Source organism: Anopheles ziemanni, chromosome 2 (assembly GCF_943734765.1).
Source record: "Anopheles ziemanni chromosome 2, idAnoZiCoDA_A2_x.2, whole genome shotgun sequence".
Lineage (NCBI taxonomy): Eukaryota > Metazoa > Arthropoda > Insecta > Diptera > Culicidae > Anopheles > Anopheles ziemanni.
In genome coordinates this window covers 12,252,408-12,273,847 of record NC_080705.1, presented here as the reverse complement: position 1 = coordinate 12,273,847, position 21,440 = coordinate 12,252,408, and the positions used below count along the sequence as shown (strand labels likewise).

Sequence of the window (21,440 nt, the reverse complement as noted above, 5' to 3'; positions counted from 1 at the left end):
TTTTTAATAAATTTTCCAACGTACTTGAATTGATTGACATAAGAGAAATTTCTTGTGTAGGTAAAATACTACGCTAACAAAACCAACTAGTGTACAGCTTGATTCGAAAAAAAGAATTCCAATTCATTCATCCAGGATGGATCTGGATATGGTGGATTAATTTTCATTTTCCAAATCGCCCAAATTTTAAATACTCTTGAGTAAAAAATCTGAAAAAATCAACCAAAATAAATTTGTTTTAAAACATTTCGTTTGTATAAAGTGGGTAATCAATGTCACTTCCATGACATAAAACTTTTCTAACTAACTTGCGAATTCTAATCCAGAAAAATTAAGCCAGTAAGGAAAAGTGTCTCGTTGTACGTTAATTTGTTGTGTTTTGTTTTTACAAAATGTCGTTTATTTGTACAACAATCGATAACGTTTATGTCAATCACAGCATCATTATTTCCAATGGTGTGGATTACATAATTAGAGAACAAACTGTTCATAATAATTTTTTTTTAATTGTTAAAAATCGTTTGTTTTATAAAGTTTACAAAAAAGTGTTTCTACTGAAAAGAATTTGATAGCCCAAATAACACCACGTTTATCGGTAGCATACAGCGTATTCAGGAATAAATTTACCTAATTTATCTACGTTAAATCTCATGAGAACGGATGAGTACTTTCCAATCGCTTTCCGATTGTCACTCACTAACGACTCTTAGCAAATCACCACAACCCCGACCGAGGCTTTTACCTTTCTTGGGTTCTTTGTCTACGTATCCCCCCATCCACTCCTCGGCATCCTTGGATATAATGTGAGATAATGTCGACATCGTGAGTGCGATAAACATCCGACCCGTCGGTGCACAATTGCATTCCGCGACAAAGTGTTTGCCGCACGTCACATGCAGGCACATGCAGTGTCGGTTCCGCACGGCGCACATTGATTGCATTCGATAATCGTCCCCAGTGTCATTAAACCACCGCCAACTACAACACGCAAAAATAAAACCTCCAAACAGGTACAACCTCACCAATCCGGACGAGCCGTACTTTCTGGTGGAGTCGCTCGAGAACCTGATTCATTACGGGGCCGCGTACGACGACGTCGGCGACGACAACCCACTGAAAGCCATCATCTACGCCGTCAATCAGAAGGGCCGCAGTCAAGGAGTCGTCGTGAAGGACTTCTATCTTGAGAGCAGTGTCGAAAACCGCGCAGGTAAGTCGAAGCCCCGACGGATGGAAAGTGATTTTCCCTCCACCCCTGACTGACTTGGCCGTTTGGTTTGGGTGTGTTTTCCCGCTCTTTCCCTCCGGTTTTTGGTGCCACAACAACGATTCCAGTGCTAACGAGCAGCTCGCTCGACAGCGTCTCGCCGATCCTGTTCGGGGTGCTGCTGACGCTGCTGGTCCTGTGCTTCGTCATCTTCGTGCGGGTGTACTACATCAAAGCGACCGCCACCTCCACGACCACCATCACCAACGTCAGTAATGACTTAGTTAGTAATTCAAAGCAGGGTAACAGCAAACAGGATACCCTCGGCAAGGTAGGTGTACGCCGCGTGCTGGTGTGTATGTGACATTCCACCCGCCGAAAGGGATGCATGCCACCTTCGAGGTGTTGTCGGATTTTTCGGCTCTGATTGCAGCACCTGGCAACCGCAGCCCGGTGTGACACCGATTCGGGTTGGTTTTCAGTGATTTTTGTTTTTTCCTAGACACTAGAGTACGCCCCTGCAAATGTTTCCGAAGCTGTTTCGTCTCGGGATGTTTTATTACTCTGCACGAGGTTGAAAAGTTCTTCGAAATAGAAACCATTTACCAATGCTTATTGCTTTTCGGTAACATTCAAGTTAATTATTTCGTAAATTATAGTGTTTATCTAATAGCAAACTCATTTTGTTCTGAACAAACTCCATCCTGATACGGACGATTTTATTTCAAATAAACAATTTGTTCCATCAAATTTATTTTTTTACATTAAATTTTTATTTTTTTTATTTTTCAATTCCCAATATTTATCCATGTTTTCAACAAGAACTTTATTTTTGTTTGTTCGAAAAAGTCCTCTTACACACTTTTCAATCAAACACAGATATTTTTACACGTCGTCATCGGCACACAATGCAACAGCAGCTTTGAAAAGATGTTAAAAAACAAACGTATGTAAAACATCAAACAATCATTTCACGACTCTCTCTCTCTATTTCTCTTATCACACCACCATTACCACCACCTCGTGCAAGGAAAAACGATACCAGCTCGCATGGTGCGAGCTTTCCGGCAAGTTGCAAAACTCATGTGATTGTGTCATTTCCTATCTTGTTTCGCACATCTTCAAATCACTTCCCAGTACAGACGCCTTGCGGGAGGAAAAACCCGGGGAAAACTGCTGGCAGTAGACAAAGAACCGAAAGCTGACTGATTGTGTTTCCCGGTACCGGTACCAGGGTGGAAAGATGGCTGCTACCTTGCGCTTTCCTGCGGACCTGTTTTTCCTATTTATTTCCAGACACGGTTCTGCGAACAAAGAAACCTCACCCGCTCCTCCCACTTGTGCGATAGGTGTGCAAAAGCATATTGATGTATGTATCACTTTGTCCAACGTCACGTGTAATCTCTGCCGCAATAGAAGCTGGCGAAACAAACGCCATTGATTCGGTTTGACGCGATGTATCGATTTGAAGCGATTTTTCAACAAATCACTGAATAACGTGATACGACGCGAAAAATCAGCTTCTATCAGCTCTTTGGTTATTTTCCAGTTTTTGTGACGGCACGAAGGGTAACATTGTTGGAAAAATAGCTTGTGGAGTGAAACAGGTATTTTATAAATAATTTTAAATGATCCATGGATCGATTAAAACCATCATTTTAAATTATTTCAATGACGCCCGTCATTTTATGCAATGCGTTGATTGTTCTATGTTTTTTAAAGTACACGAAATTCTTCTCATTTCATCACCACAATGATACAAAAAGTGCTTCAGCTAATCGAATATTTGATATTTTACATAATTTGAATGAAATATTGGTCAAATAAAAAAGAACTTCGTGGATTGGATTCGCACAAACTGCCTGAAGAGTGTGAGCTTATTATGTTGCAAACAATGTTGTAATTCTTTCAACACATTGTGAAACATTCACAATATCGTTCGAGCACATACTCGTAATTGTGAAACGCTTATGAATAACTTCCAAACTTCCCATGAGGTAATAAAGGACAAAAAACCATTCGAGAAAAGAGATGACTTATGTTTTCAGAGTCATATTTTCAATTCTATTTGTCATGTTTTCAAAGCCATACTTCAATTCTGAGAAAACAAATGATTTAGTTTATGTAAATTTACAGCTTTCAACTGTTCATGTACGAACCAAATATCTCTGTTTAAATCTGTTGTACAGAGTTAAAAAAATCAACACTTTCAGCTTCAATTTAGCAAAAAAAAAATACCACTACATAACAACACAAGTACACTCACTTTGGTTTTGTTTGGATGATGGTTGGATTGTTTTTTTGGGCTTTTTAGGCACATGGCAGGTACGCTAATGCAACTCAAATTTCCATTGATAACATTTAGTTTGATTGAATTAACCCTTGTGCGCTCTTCAAAAAACACACAACTCACTCACGACAAGCCCCATTTAACCCATTTGTCCATTATCTATGCGAACAAATGTTGTCGTGCCCGTTAGCCTCTTTAGCGGCGGCTATTAACAATCATCATTTCAATTAATGCTAAATTTGAGCAGCACCAAAACCTCCAACAAATTGCCGCAGTTAAATACTCGATCAAAAGTAACGGTCCAAACGATAAAATTCCCCCTCCTCTCTCTCCCGTCGATGGAAAGTGTCCTGGCGGACGACCGGCGGAGTCGCTTCGGCGGGTTCGTTAGGCGAGGGCGTGAGCTCCGATAATACACTCTTTGAATGGCAATCGGCGAGTGCACGGCAATCGTTTCCATTATTGCACCTTTCCGGATCGCCGGGCGTTCGTTCGTGCACCGCGGGACCGGAATAGTAGATCCCATGTTGGTTTGCCAGCAGAAAGGACGAACAGAATCATCATGCCTCGGAATAGAATGGAAGGCAGGGAGAGTGGATCCGCGTACGGCGAGGAATTAGTGATGGTGTTTTCATGTTTTTCTCCAACCCTTCTTTTTTTTTTAAATTGCACAACGGTTTTCCCGGTGCAACTTTGTAACGAACGCTAACGGTTCGTTCTTAATTGGATGAGAAACAATTTTTCATCTTTCTCCCGCGCACACAATTGCACCACACACCTACCCGGGTTGCACCGTTGCATACGAAGTCGCATCCTGACGGTGATGATCTACACTTCTTGCCCCTCTTTTCCCCCACCGGACGCTGTTTGCACGCCGGATAAACTTTTCCCTAACCGGAGGGCTTACTACTAACCGACTTCAGCATACTCTCCTTTTTCTCGCCTTCCGTTACCTGTACCATTTCCACCCGCAAGGAATGGCGGAAGCAAGCTCGTTTTCCTTGTAGCATACCCCGAGTAGAGGAAAAAAGCGCGGCACCACCGTGCCCGTGTCCTCGAGGCGTCGGGGTGAAAATTAGATTAAATGCAATTAAAATCCGCCGTCAAAGCGCTCGCGTCGCGCTTGGTGCTCGTAATTTAGCCATTTCGGCATTGTTTCGCTCGCCATTAGCGCCCACGACCATCATCCTGTGGACAGGGGGAACGACGCCCTTCCGCGTTTTCGCACGCCGGGTTTTCCCTGCACTGACATTTTAACTTGACTTCTCTGCACTGTCTTGGCTTGGGCCCGGTCCTGCCTTGCGGGGCAACTTTCCAGCATCCATTACCGACAGTGTTCGTAAACGGGAAAACAACAGACCAACGCCGGGAACGTGGGGAGGAAAATAGAGAAATAGAACGGGAAAGAACTACCGGGAAAGAACCAGCAAACCTTCCCGGAAACGCGGGCCGTCTGTGGCAGGGCACCATCCCTAAACCAAAACCAGGAAAAAAACCCCCGTGAACAAAAAAAAAACAAATTGGTAAAAGCAAGAAAACATTCACCCCACGAAATGGCGTTGAAATGTGCGAGTGAAGAAAAATTGCCCCAGCCCGCGCAATTGTGTTCTGGGCGTAATTAAATCTTCGTTTTTCACTTCACGCTGTCACCTACCTCAACGGATCTAGCCTTGTCGGAACCACGTCCCCGGCCCTCTCCACCCACTGGATTTCGATACGATAAATGAATGAAAAAAAACTGTGTGTGTGTCTGCTGAGAATAATCCCAAAACCCCAAAAGAAAGAACGTCCAGAAACAGCAGTTCGGTGTTTTATTTCATCTCCTCTTGGTAAAATAACAAAATAAGTCAACCAACGTCCTTTTGCTTTCGATTTTGTTAAAACACATTTACGCCAGGAGGCCGTGACTGGCCACGCGGTTTTGGTGATTAGATCGTAAAATTAAGGCAGAACAAAAACCGAACAACAACAAAAAAAACGCGTCTCCGTTGTGACACTCTGTAAGGCGAGGCGAAAAAGTGAGGTGCTAAAAAGGAAAGCTCCGCTGTCCACAGCCGGAGGGTTCATTTTGGTTGCCTTTTCGGAGCAAAAAACCCCCCTGGCCAAGCAACCGCGGTCCCATTTTCATTTTCCGTCCGAGGCGTTAATTCACGCTTTTCCCATTATAATTGAATGATGTTCCGTTCATTAAACAATGGAAGTACAGCTGGTCCGTTGTGCAACTGCCAGGCAAGTGGAGTGGTTGGAAACGACACGCCGCCAGTCCGTCATACATTCCATGTCGACGGACAGAGCGGACACTGGTGTGGAGAGCAGTCATGTTAAAAACTTTACGACTCTGGGAGGCGTAAAACATGGTTCGGATTTAGAGATGGAGGCGAGGACAAAAAAAAACGGAAATGACGATTAAAATAGCAACAAGACAAACGCTACAAGCCATTTCGCGCACGAGGAAAATTTATTTTCCTCGTTCGAGCAGAAGTCTACCGTATTCACCCGAGCACGACCGACGTGAAACGATGTCAAATTTCTTAATGTTTAAATGAAAGTTAGAATGTTCTCCGGGCGGGCTTGATCCACCGAAGAATCTCTTGCCGGTTGCGGGTGCGAGAAAAAAAAGATGGTAAATCTGTCACTACGGGGTCGGGTTTTATGAGAGTTTTAGAACGACTTGACAGCAATGAATTGCCTAAAAATAGCGGCCCTGTCGTGAGCTTGTTAAACTTAAACGCGGCAACGGAAAGTTCTACGAATTGGTTCGAAAAACAGGTTTGGAAAATGTCCAACCGTTTGTAGGTTGGAAATGAATAATTTAACTAGCGTTTGCTGGCAGTTTTTTGAGCTTTGTCTGGCAAATTAAATAAGGTTGTATTCAATGAAGGAAAGATTTTTCTTGAGTATAAGAGTTTATTTATGACTCACGCAAAACTTTCATTTTCACTTAAAGATTTACAATGAATCCGAAAGACACACCAAATGACGAAAAGTTACCAGCCAAAATCGAGAAAGAATCGGGGAGATTCATGACAGATCCATGAAAGATTCATGAAGGTTCAGTAAGGTTTCGAAAGATTCATTAGGCTTTCAAGATTCGAATCCGCAAAGATTCATGAATCTATCTGAATGAATCTTAGGTGAAAGATTCATATGAATGAATTTCGCCAAAAGATTCATTAAGCACAACACTAGTTTACATAGCTTTGACAGTTATACAACGATTTAAAGAAAGCACGTGAAGAAAAGAAAAGTTAAATAAAGTCAATACCTGTAAATCACTAGTTTTTGTTCCCCGAAGAACAGAAATCTCGGAAAAAACCATTGACGGGAATTTTCTTTCAAGCTTAATTAGCTTCCTGTGTGTTCTGCAAGGGCTGCGGTAATCGACCGGGAAAATCAGCTGCAATCAAGTCTACCGACGGACGGATTTCCACTATTTACTCTTAATTTGCCCACCATTCACTCTATTGTTATTGCACTATTTTCACGCGAAACGCCGAACGGATCGCTGCCGCTGTTCGTTGGACGGAAAATTTGCACAATTTATCAAACCACCGCGGACGGCTACAGAAAGCCACCAAGCAGAGCCCCCGCTGGCAGCAGGGCAACAGTGGGCCGGGCGGTGGATACGGCGGTGCCGGAACCGGATGTGGACTGATCGTCGATGGGCGAACGCGGGACGACAAGCTGGGCGCACCGGACGGGATGGAGGACGAGCGGGACCCGGACGTGATACCGGCGCAGTTCGGTAAGAGTCGATTAATACAAATTTTCCTTCTATTCAGGGTTCCGTTCGCCATTCAACGCCATTGAAAAGTTTTCCCCAAATCAATCCACGGTTCGGTTTACTTTCCTTTTTTTCTTTCTTCATCATTCCACAACTTTCCTTTCCTTACTGTTTTTTTTTTCAGTTTCCAATGATTCGGAAAGTGTGAGCTTCAACTCCTCCAAGTGGCCAAACGGGAACTTTGTAAGTATTAAACTCTAGTGTCCTTTTTTGCACTCGAAAATTGCTACCATAAGTTAAGCGTGTTTCTTTTGGATAAACCCCAATTCGAAAGCTGTTTTATGTCTTTGAAGCTTGATTGACTGTTTGATTTAAATCAGAATCTGAGAAAGAATCAAGTGTATTTCATAATTATGTGATGTCTAACTAGTCGCATAATCAAAAATAATATAATTTTCGTATGAAATTAGCACCATTAAATTTGCAAAACTTGGTTATTTTCGATCATCATTGCATTGGCAAGTATAACGTCATACTTCCTTCCCGTTTGATTTTTAAATATGTTTGCCTATACTCATCATATGCGACGTTCCGGATCGTTGTATGCTTCCATTGAAACTCGATATGGAGTCTCCATCACCATTCTAGAATGGTTGAATCGATAAGACATTATTTAAGAAAAAGGTTCGTCTTCTACTCAAGCTGTCACAAACTTCTAGGCAAGATTCGTCTACCAAAAACTCTTATCCTAATAGCGTTCTCACATTCGACCTTCCATCCATGCGTCCGTCCCTGTGCCCCGCGTTCGACACGTTCCATTTTAATATGCATCAATATTTGTATGCTACGTGGAAGCAATCTTCTCCGGCATAAATCGTTCAACCCCGTGGCCATGAGATGCGAGCGGAACAGTTTTGCCTACACCAAGGCCCTTTTGGCGTTCGGTAAAATGTTTACCACACTGCATGGAGAGAATTTTAAAGCCTTCCGCCCGGGTGAAGGGAGAACATACATACATATTTTCCCAAGCAGCTTTCCAAACCGTGGCGAGTACACACATTTTCCGAAGCGACGAACGGGCCAGGGCGTTCGTTTTGCAGACAAAACCGATAAAAGTACCTTACGGCTGTACGGAGTGTGGTACGGTCTGTTCGTCTCGATTTCATGTATTAATAATACATTGCTGAAATTCGCTTCCCCCCGGCATTTCCGCTCAGGACACGGGCCCCAGTCCGGGAGAGTCCATGGACAGCCGTGTTCGGTGTATCCGAAAACATTCGATGTCGAAAGGCGCTCGTTGTTGAAAGATATCGTGTACGATGGCGTAGGGAAAAGCGCACCCCAACCAAGAGCGAAGAGAAACCACCCGACCACCCGATGTACCGTATCGATGCTTTACATGCTAAGAATGTCTGTCGGCGCCCGAGGAGCCGCCGGGGGGGGGGGGGGGGGGGGGGGGGGGGTGACGATCTCGATAACACAACGTCGTGTCGCTGTAGTCGACCGACTTTTCACGTCCCCCGGCCTACAACCGAACCACAACACAATGGACCGGCAACAGGAAAACAAGGTGCCAGAACAAGTTGTTAGCAGATCTGTGGAAAAACAACTGTAAACACCACCCCCCCGCTGCCGGGGCCGGGCCTCCACAATAGTTTCCTTCCCCGAAATCGCTTGCACTGTCCGATTTTTCCACCAACCCGGCAGCAGCAGCATTTGCTCATTTAGTTTGGCACGCTCCGGACCGGAAACGCCCCATCCAGGACGGCCGCCCATCGGTCAACCGGAGGGGAGGGAGCGCCACAAGAAGTGAAGTGATGTCGCTCGGTGTCAATTATCGTTCCATTCTGCCCACTTCTTCACGCATTGTCCTGTGTTTTTTTATTCTTTCTCGCAACCATTTTTTTTTTTTTTGGTCTTCGTAACAATTTCCCATTAAAAGGAGTTTCCGATCGGTGCTCCGATGAAGTGGTTTTCTACTGCGTTCGTTATGAATCGGGTACATTGTTCTCCGAACTGCTGTCGGTTGGATACAATGCCTGATATGCTTGACATTTGTTATCAGGTCATTTCGACACGTCCTTATCGCAGATGAGATGAGATTGATACGAATAGATGGATGTTTCTTTGGCAGGTGTTGGAATGGTAGAAGTTGTTATAGTTGTTTATCCTAGCTGTCACATGGTCTGCATGGTTGTTATTTTTATGCCATTTGTTTCTTTTTATTTTCGCCCAAAAGTGTCAAGAAATTATAGGTCACATTGTTGTATGAAATTGCAGAACAGATTTCAATATAAGATCATTCCTCCTGAGAATATAACAAACCATTAAATATGTATTGGGTTTCACTGTAGATTCTAATTTATTAGTCGGTAATCTTTATTTCATTTTCTCACAAAGATTATTCAGTTTTGAGATTGGATTTAAACAGACTTAATCTTTTTCATGTCATGTTCTAAGTGCTCCTTTCCTCTGAGCTGTATCAACATTTTGCTTACCAGGAATAATATTGCAGGAATAAATTGAAAATAATATTGAATGAATCAGTAACTGGAACAGCCTTTCGTTCAGAAAGGTACCAGTGTATCAAATATTTCGACTTCGCTTCCCTATTGCTTTCCGTTTAATATAAACTTAATGCCCGATTCAACTCCTCCAAGCAAAAGCAGCAATATCAATCAATATGGAGATTCGCAGAACGGTATCAATAACTGCATCTTTCGCTTTCGCTGAACAAACTAACCCGGCACTATCCAGGCTGATCTTGAACAGTAATTATCAAACAGTTCGAAGCGAGTGACTTCACTCGATGTCATTGCCAGCATAACGTTTGGAGTACTAAAGTACGAGTCTCCAGTGATGTGACTTAAAACCCGCCGCCGAAGGCCACGCTGCCGAGCACACATAAATAAGCTGGAAACCGCTAATGAAAATTCCCTCGAGCGCACAGATTGCACCGCACTCTCGGGCCAGGCCATCATACCATCTGCGCTTGTCGAGGCGGGGTCGCTGTTGTCGTTACAGAAAATTAATTACCAGATCTAAAATCAATTAAATAATCGAACCCTCTGCACGCAAATGTCGCTCCGCTTCTTCCTCGTTTTATCTCTCTCTCTCTCTCTCTTCGTATGACGTTCTATTTGCAGTATGACAGATACCCAAACCATGACATACGACCATCGGAGCTGCTGATACCGTCCGCGGGAGCCACGAATCAATTACACCCGAATGTTAATCAACCGGGCGATAGTATTAAATTAGGTCCGTACTACACGTCCGGCGGTATGCTGACAGGGCCGGGCGGTGGAGGACTGCCGGTGTCGGCCAGCCAGACCGGGACACCGCTCGGGGGTGGATCGTACCTTGCCGGGGTCTCCCATCCACTGGACGGTGGCGGTTTGGACGGCGGAATCGGAGGAAACGCACTGATGTACAGCAGCACTGGCAGTGGTGGTGGTGGTGGTGGTGGCGGAGTTGGCCATCATCAATCAACCCTGCTGCCAAACGGTGGCACCGGCACCGGAGTTAATCCGAACGATTATGACATCAATGTACATACCATCAAAAATATGCTAATGACGACCCGCGTGCCCGAAAGCTGCGTCTAGTTGCGTCCACCGGGAATGGCGGTCGATGGTCCGAGGAAAAGCCTACCCCAACTTCTTGCAGACTGGGTGGGAGAGGGGTTGTTCCCGAATGCCGAAAGGAGCTTCCAGCCGAACGGGTTTCCTTCGCTTCCGTTGCAAAATCCAAAGCATAACTGTTTACTTCTTCGAGGCGTTGCGATTCTGCTGAAAGGTGGCTTGTTTTCCCGCATCATCCGATACGAATTATTTTGAGGTTAAAGTTAATGCCTTGGATTGTTATATGCCGTACAGTAACATTAATTTTACTCAAAAATTATGACTGAAAAATATAACTTTTTTATAGGTTTCCATGAGATCATATTGTGGCACACACCAATCCTACAAGTTCAAATGATTGGTCATTCAAAACTCCATCTTTTCATAGTTCTATTATTAATTTCTCATTGGGGTGGCTACCATGCTTTATTCTTTATCATTTTCTTTGATTTCTAAAATTGTTATCATTTAAAAACCAAAAACTGCTTCCATCTAAATGTACTTAGCAACGCAAAGTAACCGATTCCTACTCTTGAGTGTTCTAGTTTATCTTCGTTAAATACTTTATCTTATCATACCTTTTTTTGTAGAAAACACCAAAAGTTGGTATCTATAAAACTTGTCACGAGGCTTAACCGATCATCAGTTGGTTATGGAAAGATGCTTGTTTTAAACCGTGCATTAGGCAATCCTTATAACCACTTCAAAGTTAACGAGTTTTTCTAAAACTTTCAAAAATTATAAAAGGTTTCGTCAACTTACTTTATACTTACGATTACTGCAGTGTAATCTATGAACGTTACCAATTTTGGTTTTTCTATCAAAAACCATAAACAAACCAATAATTTCTTTGACTGAACGAAATGCATATCCAAATAATAAAATTATTAATTTTAGAGTGCCGAATGACCATCGAAGGTTAAAAGCGAAGATTTAATGACTGTTAGGAAATAATTGGACGAATGGTGAAGGCAAAACACAAAACATTCAACTCGGGCAAGAAATCATAGGAAACAAAATAAGAAAATACAAGCCAACGCAGCGTACAGATGTGACCAACGTCTCATGGGTGAATAAAAAACCATTACCAAGAAATCATTTGTGCATTTGCGCACACCTTCCGCTAATTGGCACTGGCCAACATTTTTATCTTCAGTGAGCAACGGTGCAAAGCGTTAGAAAATAGTCATTCACACGCCGACGAAGCATTGTGAAATGTGCAAACAATTATCCAACATAAATGTTGAACAACAAACCAATGGGAAGGAAACATTTAAAAAATATTACCGCTGGTGAATCTGTTTTATTTTGTTCAGAGTTAAGGAAAAAAGAACCTTGAAACGATCTAAAGTTGTACACAACGGAATGAGCTTGTTTTTTTGGAGTCTCATAAAACACATTCCCTACCAGCTCCGGTGCTGTTTTTATATCTTCCCATTTTTGTTCCACAAGCACAAGCCATCGTTTCGTGCAAACGCGAAGGAAAAGTTAAATAAAGATCCGTTTGAACGATGTATAAAAAAAAAAAAAACATCCATAAAGTCTGTTGAAAGCAGATAAAAACATAAGTTTTAGCGGGTGGAAAAGTTGATGTTAAAGTAAATGTTATAGAGTATATCGAACGCCGTGGATAGCGAAATAACTTTTTAATTAGAATGAACCTTGTCATTTGCAGAAACACCGTGTGTGTATGTGTGTGTGTGTGTATGTGTGTGGGTGCCCGCCACATCCGTGTTTGTTAGGTTTTCGATGGAGGCGCATGGTCACTCACACTCCTTTTTTTAATCACTTTTCTTTAGGTAGTCTACATTAATTGAATCAGGCTGCCAAAGCCGAAGGGCCCGATTTGGTCGCAGCCCGATCCAAATATAAACTTCCTAGAATCTTTATTCTGTGCCAATATGAGTGAAAACCCAATCTCCTACATATCATCCGACGCACAACATAATCCGGTCTGGTTTCGAACAGTCGCCCGCCACACTTTAGGTACATCCAGCAAACCAGTTCAGTATTGAATTACCCTTTTGCCTCTATTTCTCCACGAACGAAACCCGACCCCATGCATATCCCCAAACCCGTTGGCGGTTTTATCGAACATAATCATTTTCAAGTGCGGGACTGTTTTTATGGTGGTGTTTCTTATTTAATAATTGTACATATTATTCTAGTTCAATTTTTCGAGCGTGAAGTAAATCAATAAATGCACCCTTGCAAGGCAGGATTTATGTAAATATACGAACCACATGGTCGAGTAAACAACTTTGAGCGGTTGTTTGAAACATTACAGTCGGTGGAAATTCTCCTCTTACAAAATAGAATTTGCAAGCGAAGGAATATGACCCAACTGCCTACAGAATAAAGAAAACCCGAGTTGGTAGATTTTATAATCACCTTTTCCGCCAGGGCCCCATTAACGCCTCCCAACTGTTTTCCCCCCTGAGTCACGACGTGAGCGGTCGTAGAAAGTATTTGTACATAAGAAAAAAAGGAAAAATCACACACTCACACGTTTTAATCCGAAACGACCGAAAAGCGAAGAGTGCATTCGAACAGAGACATTAACATTAACCAAGTTTGAAAAATGTTTTCCCGCGGACTGCAATTTGTAGGAAGTCGTTGGTGGAACAGCCCGAGAAGAGCGATACGACAGACGCACGCGTTGGGTGTTGGAAGCATAAATCATTAGCAAAAAAACAAACACATGAATCAAACGAGTGTAATGTTGTTGTACAAAACAAATGAAAGGAAAAAAAACAACAAAAAAAACAAGCAAGTGAAATGTTGGGAAGGGGGTGGAAAAAAAAGACACACGTAAACTATGTGACTAAAGTAAACGAAAATTGTGGAAAACAATGAACTTTGAAAAAAAGGAAACATGAAAGAAACAAACGATTGGAAGTAATAAAACAAAACAAAGCAACCATTTCAGTGCTGGTGTTATGATTTGTGACTTCCTTTTGTCCATTGTTTTGTTCTATATTTTACTGTTTTTTCTTCTCATGCCTTTAATTACCATATTGTTACCATGGGAAAGTTTTAATGTAAAATCAAACAAATGCAGCTCCGAAATTTCCGTTCCATTGTCCACTGACCGCCCGGAATGTTTTCACGCTTCACCATACGAACCAGTTCCTTGCCACGCACGGTGCGACTTTTTCGCTAATCGTTCGGAAATGACCATAAACGAGCCAAGCGGAGAATTTTGATTGCCTAGGGCGGGCCACCCGTGCCCACCTCGGGGTAATGGGAGAACCCAACCGAGGGGAAACCGAGCATACCGAGTGAACAATTTCCTCCTCCCCAAAACACCCAGCGCAAACATCATGGCGCAAAAGTTTTTCCTACCGGCGCAGCTTCCGTACAAATTGCTGTATCCCTAGTATCCCATCCCGCCCGGAAGCAACCCCCCCCATCCCGCCGCAGAAGTTTGGACACTGTGTTTACATTCATGCACATCTATTTAATTATTGCAACCCACAACGGCCACGGTATGCTATGCGGCGCCGTAGCGGATGGTTGGGCGGGATTCTCGGTGCGTGTGCATGTGGCCAGTGTAAATGCATTATTTGTGACGCTCGATTGTGGTATGTGGGATCGGTCGGGTGTACTGTACCCCGCACACACACACACACACACACATTTGCCACACCAAACGCTACGCTTCACCTTTTTCCCGGTAGTCAAAATGGCTTGGTTGGTGAAACCGGAAACTGGAACGAGAAAAGCTTGTCCATCTCTAACCGCCACAGTCGGTTCCGTTAGCTTTGTGTCCTTCGGTTGCCCCGGTTTGGCCTGGGAATGGAAAGCGCTTTTCGGCAAATATGCTCCCGTGGTGCGTGCATCGATGTGTGCATTGTTTTGCCCTACCACGTGGGCTGTATACAGTGAAACCACAGCTGGATTAGCACAAACACGGCTGCACGGCTAGAGAGAGACTCCAAAACATTTCCTTTAATGGTAAACAAGTAACAAACAATGAGTAAACAATTAAACCTAATTTGTATACTTGAAACTCCGCTTCCCTAAATTAGTTAATCAATGATGTTCATGATACATTTTTAAAACATTCAGTCATTATTTTGTCACTTTAATTCAAAATCGAAGTGATGGTCCTTTAACCACTCACCTAATTCAAAGGATAAATCTCCAAACGGGAAAATAGTTTCAAAATGGATTTTCTCGCCCTGAATTACTGACAACGGCCGAAACATCCATGGCGACACAATGTTGATGCATTCAAAAACTGTAATTTCATTCATCAATGTCATCGATAAAGCGCACAGGGCTAATGCTCCAGCGATCACCGTCCGCCAGATAAGCTTATTACCGGTTAGAAAATAAATGTGAGCTAATCAGTCGAACGCATTACCAGCGGCATCATCGATCAATTAACGTGTCGCGAAGCGTGACAAATTTCACGGATTTAGGCCATGCACAAAATTTAGAATCCACACAAAGCGTTATGGAAGTTGTTGCATTTCCAATTAATCATTTCACTGATTATCACGAGCTAAAAATCTGTGTACGATCTCCAGACAGAAACACTTCCGGACGTCGATCAGGAAAACTATGCGGCATACAATACGAGTAGCAAGCATGCAGGCTTGGAATTCAATTACCTGCAGCTCAATTTAATTCAATTTCGAATCATCAACAATTGTCAGAAATTATCTAACAAATGAACTGCAGATAGTAATTGCAGCGCGCCGACGTTCATTATCATCGCATCTATTATTTAATTGCATAACACGTTCCAGTGCATCGTGCAACAGGCCGTGCGTGGGGCAGATTTGTTTCCTTTCCAATTCCATATTCACTACAGATCAGCATGTGGAAAAATAATAAGTTGACAGTAATTTACGGAACCGGCACGCGGATCTGATTCGGTAGGTATGGTTTAATTTAATTATAAGAATTTTCTACAATAGCAGAAAAAACAAACCTTCAACCTTGTTAAACCTTTTAGTAATCAATTTATATTGTGATATTGTTAGCGTAACAAAACACATACACGTCCCTTTCCCAAAAGGCAGTGATGCAGGAATTTAAACTACCATCTATTACACTTTAAATAATGCTATATTAATCTCTCGCAAAACACTTTCACAATCAATGCCAGCAGATATCAAACGATCCTTCACCAACTATCTAAACAAGTTATCATTATGTAAGGGCCTCAATGGGACACGAGCAATCCAATTGCACACGTGTTTGTTTGATTAAGTTTCCTAACAAAAATAAAAAAATAGCGCCTGCTTTAAAACGGCTGTTTGCATGAAAATTGTGTCACTTTTTATCAATTAGAGATTGACTACAGCTAAGCTCGACGGTGCATCTTCCGAGTGCTTCCGTTTGATATGATCCGATGGTCCGGTATACGTATGCGGTCCAAAGTTGTAAAGGCAAAAATGGGATGGTTTTGTGTAAGGCAATAAAAAAAAATGCATCTCCTAAATGTGTCTCATGGTGTGAACTTTTGGGTTGTGATCGCTTTAAAGCACAGTATATCGTTCAGTAGAGTCAAATGCATTCTAAATGCATTCAATTTGGGCTAACAAAAGTCATACGCGCGCCTTTCAGGCCGGGTCCCAATGCGTTGAAGGAACGTGTGTGTTTACTTCGTAACGGCATGAATGGCCTCCGCAAGGTATCCGACGTTCTTTGACGTTACGCCGGCCATCGAAATGCGCCCATCCTTCGTCAGATACACGCTGAACTCCTTCGTCAGCCGCTCGCACTGCTGCTGGTTCATGCCGGTGAAACAGAACATGCCAATCTGATCGGTAATGTGGGCCCAGTTGCGTGACGAGCCCAAATCTTTCAGGTTCTGCTGCAGCTTCGAGCGGACGGAAATGATCCGGTCAGCCATCAGCTTCACGTCGGCGAGCCACTCCTGACGCAGCTGCTTGTCACTCAGAATTTCGGCCACCAGCCGGGCACCGTTGATCGGTGGGTTGGAGTACATCGGTCGGATGATGATCTTGATCTGCGACATCGTCCGGTCGGCCTCATCCTTGCTGCCGGTGACGAGCGAGAACGCACCGGCACGTTCACCGTACAGGCCCATGTTCTTGGCGAAGCTTTGGGCCAGCGCAATCTGGTGGCCATCGCGGAGGAAGGAACGCACGGCGAACGCATCCTTGGCGACGTCTCCGCTCGCGAAGCCCTGGTACGCCATGTCGAAGAACGGGAACAGATTGCGCTTCTTGATGACGGCCGACATTTCGGCCCACTGTTCCGGCTTCGGATCGACACCGGTCGGATTGTGTGCGCAGGCGTGCAGTAATACTATCGACTTTTCTGGGATTTTCTGTAAACCGATCATAGTAAAAAAAAATCGATTAGTTAAATAAAAACTACAATATTAAAATGATAAAAAAAACAATTTCCATATCTTTTTTATGCGTACAGCTATCTTCAGAATGAATTGCAATTTATAAAAAAGTTTGACTATAGGATAATATGAAATTCATTCTGTTGAATCATTCATCAACGGATTAAATAATAAACAACCACAAAGAAGCATCAATTGTTTTTCTTACTCGAGCGTAAACCGTAAACCCAGACACAAAAACAACTGTTTGAGGATCTGTAAACAACTCACAAGCAAACAACTTTACGGCGAGGTCATTACCTACTTAAGATTCAACCGAGCTGATAATGGAGAGAATCGTGACATCGGTCTCTTATGATCGATGTAGGTTACTTCGACCCGACGCCTGAGTGGCGTCACTCGGCACCTCTTAAAAGTGGGACAAACATAATCGTCACAAGCGCCGCCGGCATACTCACCGACAGATCCTCGAGGGCACCCTTGAAGTCGAATCCACACGTCGACGGATCGTAGTAGCGGTACGACTTTACGTTCAGTCCCGCGTGCCGGAAGATGGGCCCATGGTTACCCCAGGACGGCGTCGGCAGGTAGATATCTTTCGGGCCGGGGAAAAAGCTGGCCAGGAACGCGCCACCGATGCGCAGCGAACCGGTTCCACTGATACCCTGTACGGTGGCATTCAGGCCATCGGCGACGTGCTGACTATCCTCACCGAGGGCCAACAGAATGCTTTGCTTGCTGAACTCGGCCGTTCCGCCGATCGGCGAGTATTCGTGATCGAGTTGCTTGTTCGCTAGCCGTTGTTCGGCCTTTTTCACGCTCGGCAGGACGAACGGTTTGCCATTATCGTCCCGGTAGGCGCCTACGCCGAGGTTGATCTTTTTCGGATTGGTGTCGCGCTTGAAGGCCTCCGTAACGCCCAGAATGACGTCCGGGGGTCCCATCTGTACGGCACTCCACCAGGAGCTTGAACGGAAGACAAGAAGAAAAGGATAATTTATTAGCGAATCAAAACATGTTTGCATGAAAGGCGTATTTGCACTCTAACTTATATCGAACAGGGCTGTTTACTTATTTGATTTTACTGATCATGATCATGAAGCCACAAGCGGTTGAGATCAATTAACACATTTGAATGGAAATTAGTTAAGCATATAAGTATCTACCCATTTATATTGAAAAGTTACAAAAATACACCGTAATTCTATAATTACCAATGTTAAAGTTAGGCTAACCATTTGTGAAGGTTATTGATCCGCTTTGGAAGTTGCAGTAGCAGGACGGATCTGTCTGTGGATCGGCCACTTTCATCTGTTATTTATAGACCACTCTTTTTCACCCAACCGCGGGACGAATCTTGACCAGTCTCCGTTAGATAATCGTTCAAGCGTAAATACTTTCGACGTCATCACGGAACGGTCACGTTTTCGTTCACTGACCGATCCGACCTTGGCACGCGTACCGAAGGTCACCATTTTCAGGGCTCTGTGTGCAATCGATCCCGATGCACCAAATTCACTAACGGCAGGATAAAAGCCACACTGTCTTACCTAGCGCGCACCGCCAGCTGACTTTGGACGGGGAGAACATTCCGCATCAGAACAGCTGAGCTGCGTTGGAGTGCCTTCGAGCATGCCATTTTTCCAGAACCTGCACTGCTTTCACCTGGCGAAACGACTGTGAAAAAGATTTGCACTTTTTAATGGACGTCGCAGTAGAACTTGTGGACTGCTATCGTGCCGGTCAAAATCTGTATGGCTGTGGAACAGATTACACACGCTCTTTCGACTTACCGCTGATAAGATTTGTCAAGTAATGCAACTGATAACGCACCACGAAAATGCAACTTTTCAGATCAACAACACGCAGGGTTGTATAGCACCGGTATCTGACACGTCAAGTAGGATAGCATTGAACCCTGCAAGGTAACTAGAACGAAGCAGTTCTGCTTGCGAGAGCTTCAGTCACCTTGACAAAATGACAGCTAAGTAGTGGTGGGATAAACCAGGAACTGTAACTAGTTTTTTTTATACGGAACGGATCATACCCGTCCCGCAAGATGCAATTTTGTCTTTATTAAGTCACTTAACCGATCAACGATTGCATAGTTTTTTACTCAATGTTGAAGCTTATTTATATTAACTACTATTGAGGATATTGTTCAAACAATAAAATTGAATATCTGACAACATTTGAACCTAGGCATCTTTTGCGATCCAAAAACAGGAACCATTTGGTGCTGTCAAATTTCCGGCAAGTGTAACTCTAGTAGGTACAATTTGTTTTGATTGGAAATGAAGATTTGTTTGCCGCGTTGATTTTGCAATCTTTTCTCAATTCGATCTACTTCAGCTAGATAATTTAAAATGGTACGTATTTGTAAATCACCCAACATATCAACATAAAGAGCTATTAGTTTGTAACAAACCATTCTTTGATTTCTAGCTACCGCTGTCTCTACTAAAGACTGCCCAGAGTCATCCGATGGTAAGTAAATCAAAACATTGAAACTTTCACTATATGAGCCCGAAAGGAAACTATAAAATGTGTTTCGGTACAAAATAGTTGTATTTAACATTGAGACTCTGTTAATCCTTAACCCTCGAAGTGCGATTTTGATTAAAACAAAGAAATGTTTACAAAGTGCTAATGGCTTCCTTCGAACGACCAATACGTTCGTGGTCTGTTTCTAAAAACTTTTGTTTAATGTTAAAGCAAATGATTTCAGTTAATCTCGGCTGAATGAAAAAGTGACCCGTTATCTATACCTTCCAGTTAGAAAGTTAGTTTTACTAGTTCCCACCTTTCCACCAAGGATCTTCCTTTTTCCATAACACCAATCCAAAGCATCCCTTCCTTCCATCCCAAAACCTTTATATTTTGAATGATACAAACGGTTCCCTCAACAAATGCATTCGAAGCAGCATGTCGTCATCTTGTTTCTCATTTAAAATTCAACTCTTTACAGTCTTGTCACACCAGGCTAAAGAATGTCCTACACTCGATTAAACTCAGTCATTGTAATTTTTAAATATAAACATAAATTTCTCCGAAGTAGGATCTTATCAATTCGAATCTATCTTTAATCAGAGATCGATAAAGAAATGAAAAATAGCCATTTTTCGACCGTTTCCCTGAAGACGATCATTTCGCAATCTGGGGTCCTTCCTGGAAGAGATCTCCATTAATGCGCCGATTGACTCACACCCCGATTCCACCAACCGATAGCCAATAAATTTACTATATTACGCTCCTTTTTCTCCACTCCCTCTTTCTCCGCTCCGCCATGGCACACAGTTGGTGGAGCTGAAAAATGGCGAAACATACAACGGACACCTGGTGAGCTGTGACACCTGGATGAATATTAATCTGCGGGAGGTCATCTGCACTTCTAAGGTAAGCTTTTCAGCACGGTTGCTTACCGGTGCCGGTGTTGTTCTGTCCCGCATTGTGCAGGGTGGTTTACTAATGGAGCCATATATTTTTCCCCGAACACACACAAACACACACACGCACAGGATGGTGATAAGTTTTGGCGTATGCCCGAATGCTACATCCGTGGCAGCACGATCAAGTATCTGCGCATACCGGACGAAGTGATCGACATGGTGAAGGAGGACGTCCAGGCAAAGTCACGCAATCGGACCGAAATGAACAAAGGCGGAAGGAACCAGAATCAGGGTCGTGGTGGTGGCGGCGGTGGTGGCGGTGGCGGTGGTGCCGGTGGAGGCGGCGGCGGCGGTGGTGGGCGAAATAATATGAACGCCAACAACCGAAACACCTTCGGCGGCAATCGCGGAGGCAACCGTGCCGGATTGGGGAATCCGAATCGAAATGCTCAGAATAAGAAATAATAAAAATGGAATGGCTGACAGCGTGAAATTTGGCTCGACCGCTCGGATGTTTTCTATTATTTTTGGTAATTTACTAAGGATGGTTTTGTCTGGTGTGGGTTGAGTTAAAAATTAAAGGCACCCTCCGGAATCGATCGGATCGAAAATTATGGTCGCGTCTGGATGAAAACTGCACGGGAGGATGAAATCAAACAAATGCCAGATATTTATAAAACAAAAAAAAAGAACACCATCGTCTCCATAATTGCTGGCAGCGTGTCGCCTTATTTGGTGACGTCTCCACCGAACAGCGGGTTGTCGTCGCTTGTGACGCTCCCGGGGCGTTGCGTTTGTGCTGGGAAAGGAAAATAGAAATTGGCAAACATTCATATTCATAATTCAACGGTGAACGGCGCTGATGGACGTGCT

At 43.4% G+C, this 21,440-nt stretch overlaps 3 protein-coding genes across 3 annotated transcripts in view; 2 read left to right on the top strand and 1 right to left on the bottom strand.

Moving 5' to 3' along the window:
• LOC131292982 (CD166 antigen-like) overlaps positions 1-10,846 on the top strand; it is a 147,808-nt gene extending 136,962 nt beyond the window's left edge. Inside the window, exons 13-17 of the mRNA XM_058321063.1 lie at positions 1,011-1,210; positions 1,336-1,538; positions 7,065-7,242; positions 7,406-7,464; positions 10,368-10,846. Of these exons, the coding sequence (XP_058177046.1) occupies positions 1,011-1,210; positions 1,336-1,538; positions 7,065-7,242; positions 7,406-7,464; positions 10,368-10,829 (1,102 nt within the window). The 3' untranslated portion in view covers positions 10,830-10,846. The remainder of the gene's footprint in view (positions 1-1,010; positions 1,211-1,335; positions 1,539-7,064; positions 7,243-7,405; positions 7,465-10,367) is intronic.
• Positions 10,847-16,347: 5,501 nt separating this feature from the next.
• Positions 16,348-18,858, bottom strand: LOC131294351 (aspartate aminotransferase, mitochondrial). The gene is made up of 3 exons (XM_058322400.1): positions 18,729-18,858; positions 17,637-18,144; positions 16,348-17,154 (listed from the first exon to the last, which is right to left on the bottom strand). The coding sequence occupies exons 1-3, from the start codon at positions 18,815-18,817 to the stop codon at positions 16,459-16,461; spliced, it is 1,293 nt and encodes a 430-aa protein (XP_058178383.1). The 5' UTR covers positions 18,818-18,858; the 3' UTR covers positions 16,348-16,458.
• A 581-nt stretch (positions 18,859-19,439) lies between these two features.
• Positions 19,440-21,060, top strand: LOC131281164 (U6 snRNA-associated Sm-like protein LSm4). The gene is made up of 4 exons (XM_058310423.1): positions 19,440-19,547; positions 19,624-19,665; positions 20,476-20,574; positions 20,697-21,060. Exons 1-4 carry the CDS (start codon positions 19,545-19,547, stop codon positions 21,030-21,032), a joined length of 480 nt encoding a protein of 159 aa, XP_058166406.1. The 5' UTR covers positions 19,440-19,544; the 3' UTR covers positions 21,033-21,060.
• The last annotated feature ends 380 nt before the right edge of the window (positions 21,061-21,440 follow it).

Bases quoted from the DNA above. Each gene is read 5' to 3' on its own strand.
- LOC131294351 (XM_058322400.1), bottom strand. From the start codon at position 18,817: ATGGCATGCTCGAAGGCACTCCAACGCAGCTCAGCTGTTCTGATGCGG. The intron at 18,145-18,728 runs GTAAGACAGTGT...CTTCCGTTCAAG, and splicing joins CAGCTGGCGGTGCGCGCTAG to CTCCTGGTGGAGTGCCGTAC. The intron at 17,155-17,636 runs GTGAGTATGCCG...ATCGGTTTACAG, and splicing joins GTGCCCTCGAGGATCTGTCG to AAAATCCCAGAAAAGTCGAT.
- LOC131281164 (XM_058310423.1), top strand. The intron at 19,666-20,475 runs GTAAGTAAATCA...CATGGCACACAG, and splicing joins CTGCCCAGAGTCATCCGATG to TTGGTGGAGCTGAAAAATGG. The intron at 20,575-20,696 runs GTAAGCTTTTCA...ACACACGCACAG, and splicing joins AGGTCATCTGCACTTCTAAG to GATGGTGATAAGTTTTGGCG.